The sequence below is a fragment of the Marmota flaviventris genome, chromosome 11 (genome assembly GCF_047511675.1).
Source record: "Marmota flaviventris isolate mMarFla1 chromosome 11, mMarFla1.hap1, whole genome shotgun sequence".
In the NCBI taxonomy this organism is placed as follows: Eukaryota; Metazoa; Chordata; class Mammalia; order Rodentia; family Sciuridae; genus Marmota; species Marmota flaviventris.
The window spans coordinates 15,244,022-15,268,872 of NC_092508.1; the positions used below are offsets into that span (position 1 = coordinate 15,244,022).

The 24,851-nt window shown below is 38.7% G+C and overlaps 1 protein-coding gene across 3 annotated transcripts in view; it reads left to right on the forward strand.

Annotated features, from left to right (window-relative positions):
- Pax3 (paired box 3) overlaps positions 1-24,851 on the forward strand; it is a 90,877-nt gene that overhangs the window by 57,409 nt on the left and 8,617 nt on the right. For 2 of the 3 annotated variants that reach the window (XM_027941828.3, XM_027941829.3), the window contains exons 5-7: positions 4,501-4,706; positions 13,621-13,786; positions 14,707-14,921. In XM_027941828.3, the coding sequence (XP_027797629.1) occupies positions 4,501-4,706; positions 13,621-13,786; positions 14,707-14,921 (587 nt within the window). The remainder of the gene's footprint in view (positions 1-4,500; positions 4,707-13,620; positions 13,787-14,706; positions 14,922-24,851) is intronic. The other variant, XM_071619352.1, reaches the window with a different exon arrangement.

Here is a 24,851-nt window from a genome sequence, read left to right on the forward strand (position 1 = left end):
CTACTGTCCTCCCAAAGGGCAGTGTGTGTGTGTGTGTGTGTGTGTGTGTGTGTATACACATATGAAAAGAGAGAGCATATCTTCTGATGTCACACAGGCCTGGCTTCCTTAATTAACTGTGTGATCTGAATAACCCTCAGAACCTCAGTTTCTTTTTTCTATGGTGTGGGTAAGTATTCACTTCCTAGGGATGAATTGTAGCTATGTGGGGAAGGGAGAGAACTCTTTATCCTTCCCAAAAGGTTTGCTGTGATACTGAATCAATCTCTAAGTTGAGGAATGGATTTTGCAGGGGTTTTGGATAATAAGACCAAACTTTCAAAATTAGTTACCAGTAAGGATTGAGATAAAATCTGTCAATTGCATTGCAATATAAAGAACAATATAATTCCATTTAGAAGCCTGTGCATTATGCATTGATGTGCATTTTCTTAAGGGAGTGAATTTCAAATTTTAGAACAGTGAATATTAAAGCAAATTTTGTTTGCCAAGGCATCTGTGGGATATATGATTGAGCAACTTAAATGCAATTGAATATTTTCTTTTAATATTAAAGTAGTACAGTAGTAATAGCCCAAAGAGGTTAAGTAGATTCTAGTTGCAATCCTAGCAGTTTATCAGCCTATATAAGAAAACTGTCTTGCTAACATTGCCTGTAGTTTCAGGGTCATAGCATTTGGTATTCTGTACATAAAGAAAAAAAAGATATAATTTCTTTCTATTAAGTTGCTTAAAGGAAGGCTTGATTTTACTTTCATGTAATATTTAAGACTTTGTATCTAACTTAATCTAGTAGCTTGAATAAACTGAATATGTGAAATAGATGAACTCCAATAAAATGGTTTTTATGTGTTATTAAAGTAGGACTTAAATTTTAAATTTGATCTGGAAAAAAAAACCTGAATGATTTAATTCAGACAAATTCAGGTGAATTAAGTTCTACACAAATAATAAATTTTATTTCTATTGAGTGATATAAGAAAGAGTAGTATTTTCATCTTTAGAAAGAGTTAGTTTTTCCCAGCTGGTAAATTGACCTGGGATTGCTGACTTTACATATTTTAAAGCCCACATCCTTTTGGGGTTTACAGATGGGGAAAGTTAGAATTAAGTTGTAAGATTGTGGCTTCATATTGCCAAAAATGATCTGTTGGTTCAAATAATTTTCTAGTAGAAAAATCAGGCAAATAATTTCCTCAGTGTTCTTTGAAATTATGCTGCATGGAGGTTTTCCTGGTTAGATGCACATTTTCCATTGCTTTTAGACGAGTAATCTAGCAATAAACATAGTTATTTGCTAGCTTGTTAGAAAATTCTATTTGTAGTGGAAAGGGTTGTCCTATTGAACTCAAAGATTCTGAGTCTTTTAAAGTCATCTTGTGGTATTTCTTCCTCTTAAAAACAACAACAACAACAACAACACACAGTCCTTTTTGAAAAAAAAAATCAGTAATTATTCCCGAGAAAAATGCAGGATACAAATACTTGCAAAACCTTGCAGATAATTTTTGAGAGTTCATAGATCCCTGAAGTAATCTCCATAGTTGTTGGGAGACCAACTCAGAGGAGCAGAATTCCTCTTTTTGAAGATGTAAAATAGTGGGAGAGGAATAAGCATTTAAGCAAAACTGAAATTTGACCCTGCACCTTTTTCATCAGAACATGTACTTGTTGAGCACCTACTGTGTTCCAAGGGTTCCCGCAGTGAGCAAGGCATAAAGGGGCCTTGAGCTCACAGAGCTTATTTTCTGGGGGATGATGATTATTAGGGTGCCACACAAGTGTCTTGACTCTCAGGATTAATTCTTGCTGGTGCTTGTAAATTTAACCCGTCTTTTTCTTCAGAAACCAGAGATGATTTTGATTAATTGACCTGACAGTGCATGGCACATCATATTTACTTGGGAGAATTTAATAACCCCAGAGACTCCCAAAGGAAACATGAAAATTTCCACATACTATCATCCTAATGGGATCATAGTAGGAGAATGTGCAAGCAAAGATTGGGAGTTCTCACAGGCAGGAGGAAGCTTTCGGTCCTTTTTTTTTTTTTTAATGTTGTTAAAGTTTTTTTTTTTTTTTTCTCTTTTTAATCTGAATTTACTTTGGAAAGAAAAGTCAGAACAACAGACACTGGAAGCATGAAGCTAAACATTTATTGTATTCCTAGGGAAATGAGTAATTTGCTTCTGAGGAAACATTATTTATAATTTAAAAATATGTAGAAGTGATTTTTTTTTTTGTTAAAGTACGGTGGGAAATATTTTATATAGGTGGGAATTTTGAGAGAGTGAAGAATTAATCTAGAATATTCAATAGAGATGGTCCTCCAGGTGTTCTCTAGCACCAAGTAGAATCAATATCCATCACCTGGCGAATGTGTTAGAAATATAACTTCAAGGAGCCCAGCCCAGATACACTGAATCAGAAACCTTGAAAGGAAGCCAGTAACCTATGTTGTACTAAACCCTTCTGGATGATGGTTATGGTGATTTTGATGCTCTAAAAGTTTGAGAACTATAGATCTATAATTATATCCAAATTATTGCTTATTTAGTTGATACTTATCACATATATATGCATGTAAATCATATTGGGAGCTTTGAAGTTTATAATGCAACACATGGCATATTTTTAGCATGTTCATTTTCCTTTAAAATATTCTCTTATTTAAAGGAAGTCTGATTTTAAGTTAATGCCGAAAATAAGATTTATATCAAATGAGATAATTGTGTACTAAATTAGAAAACATATTTGAAAAACCAAGTATGCTAACACAGGCTAGATACATTATATATTATAGTTCTCTTTTGCTTTCACACACGAGTTTTTGCTTTCAGGTATATATTTTTTAATTTGTCATATATATTACTAATTCACTCTTCTACTTCATTTCACAGTGTTTAAATGTGCTTTGAATGTAGAAATATTGATATATTAGAAAGTTAGAATCATATCTCTGAGTTCATTTTGGATATGCCCATTTTTGAATATCTTATAATTTATACTGAAATAGAATGAAGTTTTATATGTCTGTAGGGCCGAGTTAAGTCTGAATTTAAGAAATTAGAAGTATAGGACATATTGCATTTTCTCATTGCTGCTAGTACCACCCTTGCTGCCCAGCTCCTATCAGCCTGAGGGTGCAAATGAGTTACCTTAACATTAACATAAATAATCTACAATTTTCTGGCTTGTTGTCCCCATTTGCTGACAGCATAACGCAGCCCCTTCTCTGGAGGATGCCCCTGTTCTTTGGGGAGTTTTCAGAGTGTATTCAGATGGCTCAGGAGCAAGGCTGCGGTGGTTCCTACGCTGGTCTCAGGGTGTTTTCTTGATTGCTCCAATGTCTGGGGAAGGCTGGTCCCCTGTCCAGATCCCCAGTCTGATGTGTCCTCAAACCTTAGAACCTTCTATATATAGGTCAACAGGTGCTCTATGGTGGTCAAAACTTCCTTTGCTGGGGAAGCCCTAATTCTGACCCCTATCAGAAACAGGGAGACTGCTGCTCCACCCCTTCCCATCAGACCTGGGCCTGGAAATGGCACTTCTCATGCCCCCAGGATTCAGAACTTGTTCTTAATGGGAGAAGACACCTCTTGTGTTGTTAACATGAATTCCATGCCATTCCTCAGTTCCCACTTCTCCTTCCTAGGCACATACACATTAAAATTGGAAGGTCCCTTCCCCTTGGGAATCCAGGTGAATAAAACCTTGTAGGAGGGGTTACAGCAGGCATTGGTCCTATGTGGTCATCCAGGGCCCCACCCTGAGAAGGGTCTTTCTGTGCTTGGTTTCTCAAATGAGGCAGCTGTCCTGGGCAGCCGCCCACCCACTCAGCGTAGATCCAGACTCTGTACTTCACCTTAGGGACAGTTTGCTCGACAATGTCTCTTTCCCTTTTAGAGTAGTTGCTTAGATTTACATTAATAAAACAAAAATTCCCCTTAGAGCATTTTCCAATATCTGGCAATGAGATACTAAATTCCAACAGAACATTTTTTTATAGGACCAGTAGAGTCTATAAATATATAGGAATCCTGCAATAGTGGACTATTATTGGCTTCTTAGATATCAAGTCAACTTTGGATGTTTTTCTTTGAAAAAATCATATTTGTTTACAGATCTTCCAGTGTAAAATGTTGGTGAAAATTTATCAGAAACCAAATTAAATGTGACTCATTCATTAGGCACGAATGGAGGACCCATTAAGTACTAAGTGCAAGACTATAAAAATGGACTAAGGTCCACTTCTGTTTTCTGAGAGCTCAGAATGGCAGATGCCCAGAGCCATGACTTCTGTACAGGGAGCAGGGTGATAGGGTAAGGGAAGAGATTAAATATTGTTTACCAACGTAGCGCTGTCTGGAGTGGCGTGGTGTTTGTGGAAGGCCTTGGGCGTGTACTTTAGGATTCCCATCACTGTGGCTTGGTCAGACTTGCTGTTTTGATTCATATTTCATCATGTTTCCCCCCCCCCCCACCCCCCTGTGCTTTTAGCCTCAGCACCTCAATCAGACGAAGGCTCTGACATTGACTCTGAACCAGATTTGCCCCTGAAGAGGAAACAGCGCAGGAGCCGGACCACCTTCACGGCAGAGCAGCTGGAAGAGCTGGAGCGTGCTTTCGAGAGAACCCACTACCCTGACATTTACACCAGGGAGGAACTGGCCCAGAGGGCGAAGCTCACTGAGGCCCGAGTGCAGGTACTGGCCACCACACTTCCCCGGCCTACTCGATGCAGATAGGAAACCCACGAGGGTCTTCTCTTCGGAAACATGCTTCAAACCAAGAAAACAAGTGCATTAGGAATGGCACTAAGTGGGAATGTGTGTCTTCGGATTTTGGTTATTACTAAGGAAATATGCTGGTAATATTTAGGATGCACAGAAGTTCATCTTATTCATGGTTGTGCCTCGTTTCTGGAATCCTTACTGTGTACCAGGTACTTTAGGGATTTGGAGGTTAGTCCTGAGATAATAGCAAACAATTTTTTTTATAACTTTATTTTATTTATTTATTTATATGTGGTGTCGAGGATCGAACCCAGAACCTCACATAGCGCTGAGCCACAACCCCAGCCCCAATAGCAAACAATTTTTGAGTGGATGCTCTGTTTCAGGCACTATTGAATTAAGTCATCAATCATTACTAGGTTGATACTATCATTACCCCTACTTTATGAATAAGGGAATGGAAACTTGGACTATTTAAGTAACTACCTGTGGTGGCACAGCTGCATAACTAGTGTACAGAGATGTGGATCCCATGCACTGCATCTCTGGCCTTTCCATTAGGAAAATGTACAAAGGTGCATAAGGTAAAGTCCTTTCCTTTAAAGACCATAGTTTGGAAGCACTTCAAGTACTTACACAATTTTAATACTATATTGAATTATCTTTTGAACTCTTGGAAGTACTCGGAGCCTTCTGGAAATGGCTACTTAAATGTAACATGTTTCTACTGAATGTAGAATATTTACATCATCAGTGGGGAGCTTCGCCCTCAAGTTAGTTTGGTAGACTCTAAAAGACAGTAACCTGGAACTCCTTGCTGCCCCAGAAGTTGAGTTATCGTACCCAGAAGTTACTCCCAGCCATCTGATTTTCAGAGTCTAAGTCCTGGTGACACCATAGCGATAAGTCAGTCAAGGGACAGGTCCATGGATTGGGGCAGTGCTTCACATTCACAGTGCATTACCTCTCTGATGACAGTTCTTTACAGAAGTAGCCTCTTACAGCTTGCACAGTCTAGGTAGAGGGATTGTTTTAGGTGGAGAAAAGGAAAGGACGAGACCCTAGGGTACATAGAGAGGTCAAGGATAGACAGCTGTGGGACAGAGGGTGGAGAGAGTATGTTAGTAACAGGGAGTCACATGCACAAAGGCATAGAGATTGGAAGTGCTTGGGCGCCATGTAAGATGACCTTGCATTTTCACACAGTCATTGGGAGACAGCAGTGAACAGTCCAGTTTGCTTAGAGCTTATACAGCTGCAGCCGCAGGGGGAGAGGCAAGCTGTGGACCTCCTGTGGAGGCTGGAGAGTCAGCCTGGCAGCTCACAATGGTGCTACAGGCAGTGGGGGCTATGGCGTGAAGTTGGTAGCTGTAGTGTGTTGGCGAGGAAGGGATGGTGGCAACAGGTACTCAGAGGTGGTATGCAGGCCGTTGGTGGTGTAAGACAGAGGTGAGTAGGAGGTGAAGGAAGAGTCACCAGGGGTCATTGGGCTGATGATTTAAAGTTGGAACTGTCGAATTCCTCTGCCCACCTCAGTGGGATCCAGAGTAAAGTCATTATGGTGTGTGGTTAACATAGGTCATTTTTGTCCTGGGCAATGGGGAGAAACACACTGTATCCCAGTGCCCTGGGTAAAGGGATGTAATAGTTCTGTCATGCTGTGATATTATGATACCATATAATGCTGTTATAAAAATAAATACGTGAGACCTATTTTGCTTTGATTGTAGCTCTGTGGTTACCTGGTTTAAATGTGAAGGGACACATTAAGCGTGGACATTGAGTGTCTATTTCAGGATTTAGCTCCTATGCTCCATGGTTGGCCAAGCCCACATCCTGGGTCTGTGGTTCTAAAGACAGGTTGAAGATCAGTTCTGAACTCAGGGAATCAAAAAACAAACTTTTTTTTTTTTTTTTTTAATTTAAAGAGATGAGACAAGGCAGGTGATGGGAACTGAAGGGGTGTTCACTATTGCACTACCTTATTTCTGCCTTTGTCCAAAATAAGGTTGGGGACAGACAAAATTTCAAACCCCAGTAGCTTGCATGGTACCCAGCATTCTCATGTGGCTCAATGAATGTCAAAGAATAATAGTAATGGCCCATTAACTTCCAGAGGACATGGGATCAAACCAATAAAGAGTGGTTCATATTTTTCTGTACAGTGACCTCCTTTCCAAAGCAGGGTCCTCATTAACGTAACAGCTGTCTTAATGTGGCTTTAACCCGGTGACTCCTTACATTCCTTATGGCTTTGTTAGTTCCCTGGAGACACATCATGTCTTACACCAGGCTATGATCTACAGCCTAACAAATTCCCTAGAACACCCAGCATATGGACCCTTTACTTAACCCAGCAGGAAAAAGAAGGGAGTAGTTAATCACTGATTAAAATGCCAAAAGAAAATTTTGTAGTTTTTAGAAGGATCTGGGAAAGCAGTAGCTAAGTCAGCTCACTTTGAGTGATAGCCAGAAAGTGTGAATTAGTTTAATTTGGGGCACCTGGGAAAACCGAGCCTCAAACACCCCAAACCGCAAACCATGTCTACATTCTGTCCTCCGCCCCTTCCCTCCACCAGAAGGAAAAATATTTCTAGACTCTTCTGGATAGAGATGAGACTAAAGCTGTAAAAACATAGGTTTTTGTCAGTGTTTTATAAAAATTCATTTGGACAGTAGCTATGTTGTGTTTTTCATGGCCAAATCTGAGTACATGATCTGAGAACTAGTGTACAGCAAAGACTATTTGCCTAATAATAACAACATTAGAAGTAAAAAAAAAAAAAAAAAAAAAAAAAAGACTGCTGAATTTACTGGGGTAGCAGTTCTTATGCAAATGATGACAAGCATTACATATTTAGGGGGCAAAATTATTTGCAAGTATTTATGATGTGCAAAAGTTTTAGCAACTATTTCATCTAAGAATTCCACGGAGAAGGCACTTTTCTCCTCTATTACCATGATATTGGAAGATAGGAAGGGATGCTACTTGTGGAAATATCATTTAACAGGCAGTCAGACCATGTGGGTTTTGGTCCCCCGCTTACCAAAAGTGTTTTGTTGAGCAAGTCACTTAATCTTGCTGGGCTTTAATTTTTTCCTTTTTTTTTTTTTTTTTAAATAACTTATATGGAGTAAGTTAGATCAAATGATCTTAGCCAGAATATTCATGGGTGAACTTTTGAAGAGCTTGAGATTTGTACGCAGGTTGTGTGTGTGTGTGTGTACATGTGTGTACACAAGTATTAATTAGGGAAGCTGGATTTCATCTTATTCTCAATTACCATCTCTCTTACATCACAAATTAAAAACTACTAGTATGACTAGGATATATGATCTCTCTGGACCCTTTTGCATCAATAATTGGGGATTCTCTGGGAAACTTAATGGTTATTTAAAACCACCTAACATATCTGTATAGTTTAGAAGTTAAAATAGGTATAGAAATACTCTGAACTCCATAATGAAGCAAAACTATGGCCACCCCACAGCTCTCCATGGGAGATTGTTTCTGCTGTATGAGATGCAGTTGAACGTGCTTTTGCAATTGTCCATGGTTCTCTGAGATGCTCGGGAATGTGACATTCCTGGCCAAGGCAGGATAGTACAGTGATAAGAGGAGGGGAGAGAAAGGTGATGGGAATGAATGAGAGAGGGTCCAGAGAAAACAGCAGCGTGCCCCACGTTTTCCACTGTGCTTGGCATTGCAGTATTAGATGTCACCAAGATTAGTGCTTAAGAAAGCATTTTATGATCTCCTTGTGAATTCTCTTTCTAAGGATGAAGTGTTACATTCTCTCTCCATTTTTTTTTCAATTTACATTTGAAATAACACATCTGGAGTCATGTCGGTTAGATTGCCTTTGAAGACAACACCAAAAAAAATGTGAAACAGTATTTTACTGATGGGCAAAATTAGGCTCACACCATGGGACAATTAGCACTAGTCAACGAAATTTGAAAGCCAGTTTGACCTAAGTTTCCCTTCAAGTCAAACTGGCTTTTGAGTATTTAAGGTGTTCTTCGGGCACTTTCCCAGTTACTTATTGGCATGTAAGGCTTTGGCTGTGGGCCACAGAATGAGGAAACAAAGCAAGTCTTTAAATCCTGGTTTTCTCACACATAAGTATCAGTGTGAGACTTTTAATGAAGAGGTAATATTTTATGTTTTATTTTTTTAGATATATTTTACTTGTTGATAGACCTTTATTTTATTTACTTATTTATATGTGGTGCTGAGAATCAAACCCAGTGCCTCACATGTGCTAGGCAAGCACTCTACCACTGAGCTACAACTCCAGACTCTATAATTTGGTTTTATTTTTGGCAGTGCTAAGAATAGAACCCAGGGCCTCATGCATGCTAGGTGAACACTCCACTGCTGAGCTATCTCCATAGCCAACGGCTGACATTTATTGAATACATAATATCTCCTATATATTCTTTGAAGTGCTTTGATTCCATCTTTTTAAATTGTTACAACCATATTGCAAGGCAGTTTTTAAAAAAAATATTTTCTCTTTAGCAAATCAAAAATCAGAGGCCCACCACTGATAAGCAAATTGTTCAAAGTCACAGAAGTAGTAAGTCAGGAGCTGGAACTCTGCTTTTGCTGTTCTGCATTGAAACCTTTTGTGTCATTACTGTGGGGAGTACTCAATTTTCCCCAATTTCTATTGTTGAGGATCTGAACAAGTTGGCTACTTTGCTCATAAAGAGAAAAATTTACGAATATCTTATTCCTCTTTTGCAATTCATAATCTTTTTTTTTCCTGGTTATTATGATGCTTTGGGGAATCTTTCAACGAATTTAAATTTTGCCTTGAAAAGTTTTTTTGATATCTGAGTATTCCTGAAGTTCATGTGAAGATCATTTTCCAAAAGGAATAGGTATAGTTTTATCACTGGACTCAGTACAGAGATGTATAGGGAGAGAAAAGCCCAGGGGGTGGACAAAAATGCACCGGGCTCTAGTTTATCAAATGAAGTGCAAACTTGCTTTGAGGGTGTTTAGATGCATTGTGATATTACAGTGCAATTATAGGCAATTAACTGTGCCTAAGAATAGGTTACCAACCAATGCAGAAACCTGCCTTCACTTCCTTACATGCCAAGAGTGACCTGGGAAGCCAGGTCATGTGCTTTGCAGAGAGGAACATTGAATTGAATTACATATCATAGAACCACATTATCAGGTATGTAGCTGACTTTGTAAAATTGGTGGAAAACTCATATTCTCTCTTAGAGGATCAATCAAAGGCCAGTTTGTTTCTCTTGTATTTCTTTTCAAAACCAGGAAAAATTATAGTAATTGCAACTGAATAATGAATACTCTCCATTTATTTTAGATGAATTTATTTAGTATTTTACACTCACATATGTCATTTACACATGTCATTGATGATCTCTTAGGAATTAGTGATTCTCTATTGAGTTATCTAAGACTTCTGAGTACCAAGAGATTTTTTTTTTTCAGTTAAATATAGGAAGATAATAGCGTCCCAGGATCTCTGTGCTTTGTCCATTTGGGTATTTAAAATGAAGAGTATTTCAAGGACATCATTTTCTACTAAAAAAAGAAGATATGTCTCTTCTGAGTTTCAAAGCATGAAGAGGGCAAAGACTACTTCTCAGCATTCAATTTCAGTATATTTTCCTTCAATTTTTTTTTTTTTTTGCAGGCTTGGCTAGTTCTAGGAAATGAAGAAGGTTGTCATTGGTAAGATGATAAAAAATTTATTTAAATGGTCAGAGACAGGAAGGCCAGTCCTCACTATGCCCTGGTTCTCTCAATAATAGCCCTCTGAGCCTAAATTTAAAGAACATTTAAATTCTTGCTTTTGGGAAACTCTTGCTGAAGGCTTATTTTTCAGTAAAATAAGATTTGTTTCTCAGCAATTTATCAACACCGTTTTGTAGACATAAAATATTATATTGCAAATATGAATTTTTAAATAAAAATCTTTACCTCCCACCCCTAAACCAGCTCCTGGTGGGTTTACTGAAAATCTTTTAAATTTATTTGTGTTACTAAAAAAAAAAAGAAAGAAAGAAAACAAATCTCAAATCCTTATACTCCTAGAATCTATCTTTTGAAGGAATTTGTAGAAAGTTCTGATATTTTTTCTTTATGATTCCAGCAATGACCTTCTTTGCTTTTAAAAATTGAGTTTTGGTCTGGCTAGAACAGTAGGTGAGATGGGTGGGGAGATCAGGCACTGCTGCCCTGTGGTAAATCTAACCTGGTTTACTTATCTAAAGGTCACAGAAGGAAGTTGGCACAGAGAGCATGGCAGCAGGCTCTGATAAGAATCCGTGTGTAGGTTTCTGAGGTCTCCATGGAGGGTCTCACCACTGGCATTGAGGATGGTAGATATATGCAGGAGCAAGATCACATCTGTACTTTGGGGAGTTTATTTTTCCTCCCAGTCTGGCACGTAAAGCCAGAGACATGCATCGTTGGTCTAGCAAGGTGTGTGGGGCCACCTTGGCTGAGTGGAAGTGCCTCTTTTACCTTGAGGGTTTATAATATGAAGCTATGACCACAATAGGGGGTAGAGTAGGGTATACTCGAGCATGAATGTGACTCTAAAACAGTTTGTCCCAAGCTCTTCTTTGAAAGTGGATTTCTTTTCTTAATTAATTAACTAATTTTAATTAGGTATATATGACAGCAGAATGCATTTTGATTCATTGTACACAATTGCAGGGCAACTTTTCATTTCTCTGGTTGTACACGATGTAGTGTCACCCCATTTGTGCAGTCATACATGTACCTAGGATAATGATGTCATCTCATTCCATTATCTTTTCTGCCCCCATTCCATACCCCTCCCTCCCTTTTGCCCAGTCAAAGTTCCTCCATTTTTCCCCTGCCTGAACCCCATTATGGATAAGCATCCACTTATCAGAGAGAAAATTCAGCCTTTGATTTTTTGGGAAAATGGTTTTCTTACCACGATGCCTCTGGGAGTCTGGGTGACAGGCACTCAGACTTGCAAAGAGAAAACAACAAAGCCAGACCCCAAAGGGCTTGCTGTTTGTAGTTCTGTTACCCCAGGTGGCAATTTATTAAGTTAAGTAAAAGCTCTGATTCAATTATGTATCAACATGGGAAATATTGATTTACCTTCTTTTCCTGTCGGAAAAATAAAGAGTATTAAATGTTAATATTTTGTGGAAGTTCAATCCACCTTTCTTACTAGTGTTGTAACCATGGCTAGAGAAGAAAAATCTTTTTTTCAGACTTTTGGGTGAGTAATGGAAGTTTGAGCAAGTGCTAAATTGAGTCTTTTGCTCCAGAAGGAAGAAAAATCGTTTCCTATTATATTTTGTAAATCATATGACTTTAAATAATTCCAACTAAGTTGTAAAATTGTTAGTATTGTCCTAGAAGGAAATCATATTTCACTTTTTTCTTAGTCTGGTCAAGTCTTTCTACTCTGAATTGTGACCTCCATCTGGAAAGATTCCTTATGGAAATCATATCCAAACTGTAAAATGAGCTGCAATTTTGCCTCCATTCTAAAGATGTCCTGATCTTCTGTACCTTGAAACACGGAGCTTTAGTGAGCACTTATTTTGGTCTCCTTGACTTCTCTGTGAGCTCCATGAGGACAAGGCTGGAAACCCTCAAGTGTAAGGGTCCTGCCTCACCCACTCTTATCCCTCCAACATCAAATAAAATGCTTTGTTCATGTTAAGTTTTAATGAACCTTTTTTTTTTTTTCTTTTTGGCAGTACTGAGGTTGAACCCAAGGGTACTCTACCACTGAGCCACACTGCAAACCTTTTTTATTTTTTGAGACAGGGTCTTGTTAAGTTGTCCAGTCTGGTCTTGAACTTGTGATCCTCCTGCCTCAGACTCCTGAGTAGCTGGGATTACAGGTGTGCACCACCACACCTAGCTTCAATTAACTTTTGATTAAAAAAGAAAAAAAGAAGTTCTTTAATTGATAGAAACCTTCTCTTGTGGTAATCATTATGTGTGTACCTTGGAAAAATTACCCCAAGTTCTATGTTTACATTCTGCAAATAAAAATCTTGGATAAGGTCATGTAGCTCATGGAAGGCCTTATATTGCAACAGTTTAGATGTTCAGTTATATTTCTTGTTGCCATTTTTGTTCTTTCTCTCCACTGATACACACACACAATACTTGGACTTTGAATCCCTGGAAGTATTTTATTATATTATATCAGCACAGTGACCAGCACAGAGTATCATAGGTGCTTTAAAACTATTGAAAGAAATGATAAATAAACTATTTAAGATGAAAAATATTTTAATTTTTGGAAACACTTTGGCCTTTATTTCTATTGAGATCAGTGTAAGATTTTAAACTTTGAAAGGGATGGTCAAATGGCTCCATTTGCTTATCCTCTGGCTCAGTTTATCTGATTATCTCGGAGATATGTCCATAATGACTGTGGAAATACAGAGAAAGACTGATAGGAGCATAAAAACACAAGGCTTGGTGTATGTAATAAGCAAGGTCAAATGTAAGGTTGTCCTGTGTGGGTCCCAGAGCTCATGAATGCTTGCCAGAAAACCTGTGGTAAGAAGGTGGATGGGTGCTGATGGTCACAGTGGAAAGCTGGTATAGTTGCAACCGCTGCTCAGCAGTCTTCACCCTTATTTATTACAAAGATCATGGGGGCTTCTACAAGACCATGGAAGGTCCTCCATGCCCTCTGCTGACCCCTGGCCTTTCATTCTGCTTTCACCATTGACAATACTCCCAAAAAACACCAAAGATGGAAGACTCTTGCATCTCTATGCCCTGTCAGTAAGGGGCCTTTAATCTGTTTTAGCATGAAAAATTCATTAAGAATGTACTATTATTTCATCAGTGAAATCCTCAAATTTTAAATTAAATCCATAGGTCTGGTTTAGCAACCGCCGTGCAAGATGGAGGAAGCAAGCTGGAGCCAATCAGCTGATGGCTTTCAACCATCTCATTCCGGGGGGATTCCCTCCCACTGCCATGCCAACCCTGCCAACATACCAGTTGTCGGAGACCTCGTACCAGCCCACAGCTATTCCACAAGGTACACAGAAAGGAAGTCACTGAGATTAGATGTAACTCCTAATCGCTCTGTCTGGTGGATATTTTATTATACAGTGAATTCTTTCCCTAAGTTGACCTCGGTGCTGTTTGTATGTCAATTATGTGACATCAGGTTGTCTTAAATGTTCCTGCCACATTTCAGAAACATAGTTTGTCTTAGGACATATCTGAATCTCTTTAGATAAACTGTGTTGTAATGAAATACTATTTCAGTGTTTTAAAAGGAAACAACAAATAAACATGTGATTTGCTTTTTTCTTGGTTAGAATGTTACTGCTCCAATTTGTAATTACCCGAAGCTCTCCAATGGTTACTAACTGGAGTGGTAATATAGGGAAGGGAAGGGAAGCTTTGATAAAGTTACTGTGTGTTAGCAAATAGGTAGAAGTGAACTGGGTAATGTTGAATTGTAAGACTAAATCGATTTTGGATTAAGAATATATAGCATGCCAGGTACTTGAAACTGTGCTATCATACTGATATTTAGGTAGTTGTACCTAATATTATAGTACCAAATATAGTACCTAAATGAATCAAAAAGTACATTTTGGTAGGAAATTTGAGGTTGCAGTCATGATATTGGCGAATTCTCACATTGATTAATAGTTTTCACTGACAAAAGAGGCTTGTAGATGTTATCAATGTGATTTCTGCATTCATATTCCAGGTGACTATGTCATGAGCGCATATACCAGTCATACACTTGCAAATAGGCCCAAAGATAGGTGTGACTATTTGTTGAGTGATTCTGCACCTGCATGTTAGGAAATGCATTTGAAATTCACATTCCATCTGAGCCATAGTTGCTGCTACTGGCTTGGTGACTTGTGAACTTTTGCATTGAACCTGTCTCACTGGCCTTTAGAGGAGCTTTATCACTGACAGCCTTCTTCATTTCAGCCGTGTCGGATCCCAGCAGCACTGTTCACAGACCTCAGCCGCTTCCTCCGAGCACCGTACACCAAAGCACTCTTCCTTCAAACCCGGACAGCAGCTCTGCTTACTGCCTCCCCAGCACCAGGCACGGATTTTCCAGCTATTCAGACAGCTTTGTGCCTCCATCGGGGCCCTCCAACCCCATGAACCCCGCCATTGGCAATGGCCTTTCACCTCAGGTCAGTCCCATGGTTCTAGACAGCTGATTTGCTGTATACCAGAACCAAATAGTCAATTCCCCGAGGCGGTAGAATAATGAATTACCAAATTTAAACCATAATGTATTCTTTATACAAGCCACATGATTTCAGTTTTCTAGTTTCCTTTCTCTCTACCCTTCCTCCTGCTGCATCAAAAGTTGTAACTTAGACTTAAAATCCAAGCAACTCTTAAGGTAATCACAGAGACTTTGTGTTTACACTGAGTTGTTAAGTCATTTGTCATGTGTCTTCTCTATCCCAGCTCTGCTTTGGTTAAGAACCTCACAAACAGGATGGGTCTTTTTTGTTATTGTTGTTTGGTTGGTTTTTGCCTCAAATGGTATTTGGTCAGCTGACAGGGTTTTGAACAAACCTAACTCATGAGAAAACACCAAATCTTTGACAAAACAATTGGAGAGCAAGCAGACAAGTTGGGTGGAGAGAGACCCAGCTGATGGCTATGGATCCTTGGAATGAATGAGTTATAAATGCACAAATTAGGAGAATTTCTGCTCTTTGGGAATATATAAATATTTGAATGTTGTAATTGTTTTTCTAATTTGCATTGGACTATGAGCTTTTCTTGGGAGATCACATTAATAAATTGCCTTGATAATTGCATGTCAGAGGGATGGTTAAATTTCCTACATGTGGCATCTGTCTGAGGTTGACATTATTAGCAGTTGTTTAAATACAGATCACTTGATTTTATTAGAGAGCAGTTGGCCCAGGTGGCAAGGATAGCTGCCCACTAAATTTGGAGAAATGTCACAAAGGGGTTGCAATCTATAATTGCAATCGAGAATCTCTTCAGGGCTGAGAGTGAGAGTTTTAACAGCTTTATCTTTTCTCGACCTCTTTTTTTTCCTCCTGGTGGTTAGAAAAACAGAGAGAAGCTCAGAATGACACAAATGAAAAGTGAAAAGACAATTATACTCAATTACACACTAATCACGGACTATCACCGCCGCCTAAGCACCGAGAGGGCATTCTAATAGGCAGAAAATGAGATTTTAATGGCACAAAGGGTGGCCAAAATAACGACTCATATATCTTTGCCTTCTTGGTTTTCTTCAACTCGTGGCGTGTGTGTCTTAGAGTGGAGCTCTTGGGCTCTGCACAACGGTGATAACTCTGAGCAGCTGAAAAGTTCAAAGCCGTTGGAGTTGAAAAGAATGGATAGCAAAGGCAATGAAATAAACATTTCCGCCTAAAGGCAACAGTTCATAAATCCTTTTTTGTAACACTAAATGTAATTAAGTTTCATAGATTCCTATAGCACATCCTGGGATTAAAAAAAGAAGTAAGGGGGCTTTAAACCTCAACTGCAAAATAACAACATGAAAACAACCAAAGTGCTTCCTACAGCACTTGAATGCATTTTATGTCTGAGGACTGGCATTTGTGAATGTGATTTTGCATGACAATCATGGGTTTATATTAATAGTCGTCTTTAAAGTGCCCACATGCATCACACAGAAGATTCTTCCACCGGTTAGAAGTAACACAGGAAGCAGTTATGTCTGCGATTTTTAACGTTAGTCTTTTAGGGCCATAGAAAAGCTTCTTATGAACATGATTTCGTTGAAAGTTTTCATAGATGTGAACTCTGACTCTAGCCACTTTTGTAAGGTGAGATGCAGGATTCCACTGGCATTTCTTAGAACTCATTTTAGTTGATCATAAGGAAAAGAACAAGAATTTGTATTCTTGTTGGAAACAACTAGTTTCTTGTATTACATTATCTTGGATGCAATGATAAGTGTATTATATAGGTGTTACTTAAGTGGTATTACTAGAACCTGAACTTCCAGCTGCTAATCTTTGACTTTAAGAAGACTGACAGAGTTCAGAGTTGGTGGTAGAGTGGAATCATTTAATGAAGCAATGGAAAATTCTACAGGCAACTTTTCCTTATTACATCTTACATGTTACCTTAATCACTTTTTACCTTGCAAATATCCAGGATATTTTGTGTTTCTACCACATATTTCTGCCTAAGATCCTGTGTTGTCTTAGTTCTGGTAGCATTGCTAATGAGTAAAGAAAGAGATGAATAAGATGAAGTTTCTTCTTATTTCTTCAGGCAAAGTTGGAGAACAAGATAAGGAATGATTCTCTATCTCAACAAACATATTTGTAAATTAGTGATGTAGAAAAAAATGGGATTGGAACTCAGGTTTCTGTAACTATTGGAGTTTATCACTTCTCACAAATGCCTTTATGTATACCAGAGGTACCTGTACCAGTTTTGGTTGTCTGGCTTTCTTAAAAATATACTATTTCTTAAAAATAGTATAAAGAAAAATTGGAAGAAGGGCTAGGGCTATAGCTCAAGTGGTAATGCACTTGCCTCACATGTGTGAGGCACTGGGTTCAATCCTCAGCACCACATACAAATAAATTTTTTAGTCTACAACTAAAAAGAAGATGTCTAGTAACACGGTTTACCTGTTAACTAAAAAAGAGACTAAAAAAAAAACAGTGACTCTTTTGCTTATTTATACACATATGTTTATTATAGGGATATATATATTATCATTTGCTTATTATAGAGAAGCACTGATTAACATGTTGGATCAGAAGATGCCAACAAAGAATTCATGTTGCAATTGTGTTTTCTCCTTTTCCTTTTCACCTCCTCTTTTACCTGCTCCACTTCTGTCTGGTCATCAGTTATGCAAATGGTTCAACTAAGGCCCCCAAAGACCTGGCAGCCATAAGACTAATAGGGAGGGAATTGGGACTAGATTCCAGGATTCTTGGTCTAAGATCTCATCCACCATAGCACATGCTGGAGTGAAGAGGAAAGGCTTTATGGAAAAACAGAGGCAGAGGGTTTTAGTCATTTTTAAAAAATAATTTAGTAAACTTTAGGTTCATGTTACTTTATACTATTTTTTGCTAAATATTATTTCCATTAATCTCTTAACTGCTTCTAGTAATAAAAGAATTGCATGTGTTTGCATAAAGATGGAAACAAATTTAAATATCCTTGGAGCCAGGAAAAAAATTCTCCCAGAGAGGCCACTGTTAATATTTTTGCTTATCACTTTCTAGCTTTCTAGGGTCCTTTCGGGGTGGTAGTGTATGTAATATGTCTTGCCTTTCCAGGTTTGGTCCCTTCATTGTAGATCTCTTCTCTGGAAGCTCCTTGACATGTTAAAAATATTTCTGCATTTTATTTGCTGTGTTCTCTGGCATCATTGAAATTGATGTATTGTTGACCATTTGGAAATCATGAGCTGGGCTGTGTGTGGATCATCATCATAGACTGGACTTTCTAGTTTTTTTTTTTTTTTTTTCTGTGATGGAATTAATAGACAGCATAAAGGTAGGCAGACCATTTCTCTGTATGTGTGCGTAGATAATGTTGGTTTTCATTTGGTGCCTCTCACAATGTATGTCTCCAGCAAAGATTTTATTAAAGCTCAGAAACACTCATTTGCCAAATGGTGCTCCGTAGACATCTCCAGGCCTCTCCTCAGGGAAGGCCTCTGCTTCATGGGGGGCAAGTGGGAAACAAGGATCCAGAGTGTTCACACCTGTACAGATGGTCAGATAGTGTAGCAAGGCATTGTCCTGTACTGTGGCTGACTAAATCTCAGAATACCAAAATCAAAACAAAAACAAGAAACAATGGGAAACTTTGGTCATACCCTTCCTTGAGTTGCTGAAAGTAGTACCAGGGCAACTTAATTGATGGCAATTTTTCTTTGTTATCAAACAATCAGCAACTATCTGGGGAGCATCCCCATTTTACTTGTGGGAAAATTGAGGCCCAGACAACACAATCATCTAAATAACAGAATGAGTTCCTGGCAGGGTTAAGCACCAAATCTATCTCCTATTTGTTACTAATTCTTCTGTGAACACAAATTACATTAAATTTTTTTTTTTTAAAAGTTCCTCAAATTACATATTTTTTATTTCTGGTCTCTACCAAAGGATGCATAATGTTCTGAGAAGCTTTCTGTGGGCTCTGGTACTGACATTTGAGCTGATTTTTCTGTAAACATGGTGGGAGGGCTTCACAAATGGAGGACTGGGCTTCCAGTCCCTCCAAAGCTGGATCCAAGAGGGGCTACCTGAGGAGAGATCTTCAGTGATGGGTGAGGTGGGTGATTGGCTATAAAACCCCAATGTTTTCAACTTTCTCAGAATAACTGTCTGAACTACATGTTCTTTTGTTGTAGGGACAACACAGAATATGGGGAAATAGAAACCTATTTCTCCTTCATCCTCAGACATTGTGTTTCCAGCACCTTTCAGCATGTGCAGGAGGGACAGGGAATGGTCTTGGAATATGGAGTGCCAGGAAATGCTACCATATGCTTAAGACATGAGACTAATTAACATTTGGCTCATATTCTTCTAATTAACTTTCCTAGGCAAGAAATATGACCCACACTGCTCTCCTACCCCCAAACACACATAGCCAAACCCCCAAAACAAGACCAATGAAATTAACAAACTTTTATCATTTCACGCCCACCTCCACCCTCCTTCAACAAACTCCACAGTTTCTTAGTGACGGCTTCTAGGGATTTCTTGAGTGAAAAATAGTATCAGTGGATTCCATGCTCCTGGGCAGCCTTTCTATTGTTCTGTAGTATACAAAATTGGGGCCACTTGAATTTAGGGTTCATCAACCATTGCAAATGATTCTTCAAATGTTTTGGGTTTGGTAAAACCTGAAACACATTTCTGCCAAGCACTTTTCCTCCTTAATTTTTCAAACTGTGTATTTTAGGGAAAATTTGATCCATATGGTTTTGATTCATTTACTCTTATATCGTTGACATTTTTTTTTTTCCTACGGAGCCATTTGATACCCAAGAAGCTTTCGGAGCCCTTCCTACACTCATTTAAAGCCTTTTCCTTCTTAAAAAGAGGAAGTCCTGTTTGCAACCTCAGAGGCCATAAATTTTGAGTACCTCTCAATTCAGCAATACTTAAAAATACATTTGGTATAAATCTGGATTATTATGAACACATTTTATGTTTAGAGCATATGGGCAGATTTTAGTTTCTAGTTTATGAGTGAAACCAATGAAAATATAAAAAATAGGCTTAAATTACATAAAAAGGTTTTGTTTTAAAGAACGTTTAACTGTTATTTTTTTTTTAAACTGTTATTAATAAATCCCCATGGTAAGAGCTATGCTCAGAGGCCTCATTTGAATTTTGTCCAGGTCTTGGGTAAGAGGTAATTGAATAACCAGTACACCTGTCCTATTTCATGGATAATCTAGAGGAAAGAAAAAAGTCTCATAAAGATTTGTGTACCAGGCTTGAAGATGTTTGAATGTTTGCTTGCCGCTCAGCACCTCAGGAACAAAGAGTAGGTCTGCAGATCTCATCAAGTTTATTGACCATTCGTCTAAGTCTGGTTGAATCCTCACGCCCGACCTTGGGGGATTGAGATGCCCTCCCTGGAATAGACCCAGAAAGAGCAGAGAGATCTTTACTAACGAGATTGTGGTTAATGGCAGAAGACGCCAGGATCAACTTCTGTTCTTATTCACATCTTACAAAAGAAAACCTTTAACTCAACCACCCATCCAGTTGCCTTTAAAGAATAATATTAAAATTGAGATTATTAGTGTGTAATGTATGTAAATTGCATATTTGGTGTCAGCTACGCTTATTAGGCCGCTTCTCCATTTCATGCATATATGTATTAGACTATCCTGGTTCCATTTCAAATTAGATTTCAGTTGCTCAGCACAGTTTCTTTTGACAAACATTTGTTAATCCTGAAACTTATTAGGGAGAAGCAGTTAAGTGTTAATATGTGTACACAAAACTCAAGACTGCTTTTGATTTTCCTTGTCGTTTTTTGGACCACAGTGTTAACAAATGATCTCAAATTCTTTAGCTGCAAGGCAAGATGATGGTTGTTTGTCCATCTAAGATGTAAGAAAGGGATGCATTCATTAAAAACGGACTATTAAAAATGGTCGCCATGGGTACTTTTCTGTTTCTATGTTTTGGTGAAGGTCCTTTTCACCACCCATGCAAAAGCCTTGTCTTCTCTTGTGCTGATGATTCAGGTAAAAGCAGTAGGGTTTACCCTGGTGTTGTGGCCAGCTCCTGTTTCAAGAGAGAAATTTTTCTGACATCTTTGGGCACACATCCAGGAGCTATTTGCTGCTGGTCTTGTGGGTCAGCCATTTGTTTTGTCCATTTGACAAATCCCATGCCCTTTGCCCACCTTTTATCATTGCGAAGAACCAGACGAGCAGGTGGCTGGCCACCAACCCATTTCCCAAAGGAGGCCCTTCCTTCCCTTTACACTTTCCAGAAATTCATCTGTGGAAGAAAGAGGAGTGATTTTGATTAAAGAGATTTGTTGGGTGTCAAACAAAGCTGGGTCAGACATTCCGGACCAAAGCGGCAGCTTCTCAAAAGCTCCAGGGTCATTTTGTTTCTTTCTTAGAGCAGCTCACGAGCTCATTACCAGGGCTTGAGGAATCTTACACGTTCACAAAGGTTCAAGGATGTTTACAAACATAAATGAGCCTGTTCCAGCTATATCCGAAGCACCCTGGGCCCTTTGCATGTGTCCAGTCTGCCACGCTGTGCTCTTGAAGCAGAGAAAACCATTCTTGAAAAGCCTTGATTTTCCATTTGTAGAATCCACAGACTGGGATGGACCTAGTGCCTTTGGTTTGTTCTGAAGGCTGCGGTTGCTACCTTTAAGGAATATGAGGAGAGCCCCGCTTTTTAAAGGTAGGCTTTGGCTGTGGCCTCCTGAGTTAGAGCTGGAGGATTCTGAGAGTAGCAGTGACTTGGACCAAATCTCCTTTTTTGCAGACAGGGAGAAAGCAGCAACCGATCACTGCATCTCACATCATGCCACTGAAGAGAGCCACAAGAACATTTTTTCCTGCTGCATTAACTGTTTTTTGTGTGTCTGTTGAGTTGATTTAAATAGAAATGGTGTCAGCTTTACTCTTCTGTACATTGGGCCAATCAACGGCAATGACCCCATGGTGTTTAGGCTCATTTAAATCCCTTCAGCCATTGAGGAGAAAAAAAAATGGAGTGTGATTGCTTAGTTTATATCTAAGCTACTAGAATAAAAAGTTTTTTTTTTTTTTTTGTAGTCAGTAATATACAGAAAAGTTGTGGTAGATTCTAGGGCAAGGCCAATGGTCTGAATCAACCCTTTATATTTGGTTGGAATGCAATGTAAAGCTTTTAATTTATTACTGCATTTGCAAAATGGCAATATCTACAGAAATCTGAATACTTGCATATTTATTCAATTAGGGGCTGAATGTATGCTTTGTACTGTGGACACAGGAGACTTGATTCAGTCATTAGTTGTGTACTATTTTTTGTTGTGTTTTTTTTTTTTTTTCCCTCTCTAAAGAATCTGTCTCTGCAAAACAGTCTGGGTTTCATCAGAGGTGTATATTTTTCAAAGTATAATACTTAAAAATTACTCTTGACGTTTAGCTTGAGGTCAGTAAACAAGAGTTTCTTGGATTAGTGATTCCATTGTCCCTGCTGATGATCAATGGAGAGATGGCAAACTGGGAGGCCTTTGAGATAGTGCTGTTTTAAAACTATGCAACTATGCAACTATGCTTTTGTTTTTAATTGGCACAATATTTATGGGTTACAGTGTGACATTAAAATACACGTAATGATCCAATCAGGGTAACTGGAGTATGTATCACCTCATGCTACATGATTTCTTTTGTTGTGAACATTCAAAATTTCTCTACCTGCTAGTTTGAAATATTTAACTAAGTCAGCCATAGTTGTCCTACTGTGCTGTGGAACATTAGAAGTTATTCCTCCTATCCAGCTCTGTGTCTGTCTCCATTAACTATCCTCTCTCTATTCCTCCCTCCTAACACCCTCCTCAAGCCTCTGCTAATCCCTATTTTATTCTCTACTTCTTTGAGATCAACTTTTGAGCTCCCACATACAAGTGAAAGGTATGCTCTTTGTCTTTCTGTGCCTGACTTATTTTGCTTAATATTAGAGCCAGTGCCTTTTGTAGGATCCCAGGGTGGTATTTCTACATCGAAGGGGTTATTTCTTAGCTGTGGGATGGCTATGAAGCTAACTCTCAGGCTGAGCTAATGAAGGAGGCAAGTATTATTTAAAGAAATGACTGTTGTTGTTTTTTTTCTTACAAAATCCTAATGTCTCATTTGGGGCAGCTTACACTTAAAAAATTCAGTTAAATGATTGCATCTGTTCTGGGATTCATAAATGCCCCCTCTGGAACTGATCCTCTGTGTGACTCCTTGGGAAAAATTCCAGTGCAGGGTCTACTTGTCCTTCCCTAGCTCTTGCAGGCAAAATTTCTTATTCTATCCTCTATGATGCCACTTTACTATCTTTACATCTTGTTAAGACATACCATACATGGTACTGTCTTATTATGCCTCCATTCCCAGTCCCTTTGACAGTTAGCTTCAAGAGGAATAAAACTGTATTGTAATTATCTTTGAGCACCCAGAAGCCAAACGGAACCTCATAATAAAGTTTTTTTTTTTCCCCAAAATGGGCTTTTTGGTACAGTGGTTTGGGGAAAAAGTATTCTGAATGCACAATTGGAAGTCACAATCATATGCCTTTATCTGTCAGGGTCCTGGTGCCTACTAAAGGCTCTGACAAGTCCTGAAGTATGGAAAACTGTTTAATTTTGTTTAACTCAGCATTCTCCAACTTGATTGTGGAGCCCCTTTGTTGAATTCCACACTCTCAAGGTTTTCCTTAGATAAGGCAGTTTAAACTATTTAGATAAGGCAAATAAGGGAGAAAAGAAAGAGAATTCTCATCGGATTCGGTGGCATCTGCCTGTGATCCCAGTGACTCAGGAGGCTGAGGCAGGAGGATTGCTCATTGGAGTCCAGCCTTGGCAACTTACTGAGAATCTGTCTCAAAATAAAAGAAAATAAAAAGAACTAGAAATGCAGCTCAGTGGTAAGATGCCCCTGGCTCAATCTCAGCATGATAGTGGGGAGGGGAGGGAGAGATAAAGAAATTCTTCTTTAGTGGTGAATTGGCTGCAGCATGGGTGCAAGTCAAGGATCTGAAGAGAGGCTTAAGGTCAAAAGCACTGAATTCCAAGCTACCCACTAGCTCAGCTGAGTTGTTCAAGCTATCTCATCTTCTGTTTCACTTTCTTGCTAAACCTGGAAAATCTTGAAAAGAATTGTCCCATACAACTATATTGAGGAACACAGGTCCCAGCCATTTTAAGTGATTTTTGTTAAAGTAAGGATTGTATTATTGTTTATTTAAAATTATCACGCAAACCTCTGACCAAAAAAACCAAAAAACAAAACCCCACAAAAACCCCCAAAAAATCCCTTTTGCTTGTCTCCAACAAACAAAGCAAATGTGGAAACAGTGACATAGAAGGAAAGGCAGACTCTTGGTGACTAGAGGTGTTTGCAAGAATTCCACTGAGGCAGCTTAAAGACTCCAACTGATGTTCATTCAGAGGCAGTCATTTTAGTGCTAGGATAAGATAGTCCCCATAAATACAATGCTCTAAAACTGGTTATATTTGAATCACTATGATAATAATAATATGAGAACCCACCACAGTAAAAACAAGAGCTAAGGGTGAGGAGCAAGCCGGCTGGCCTACTGTTGCTAATTCTTGGTTTTATTGCAATTTAATATTGACATAAAGACATTAAAACATGCCACCCATCTTCTGTAATACAAAATTCTGGATTAGAACAGGAAGCATGATACCTAGCCTCACAGACAAGAGAATCTGGAGCCCAGAGGTGCTTCCCTCTCACCAGAGAAGGACAAAGATGGCGGAAACAATGGGTGCGATAGAAAGGTTCTGGAAACGAAGGGATGGTGTAAGTGATTTTGAGTTAACAATTGGGGAGCACTCTCTCTCCCTTTTTTCCTTTTTTG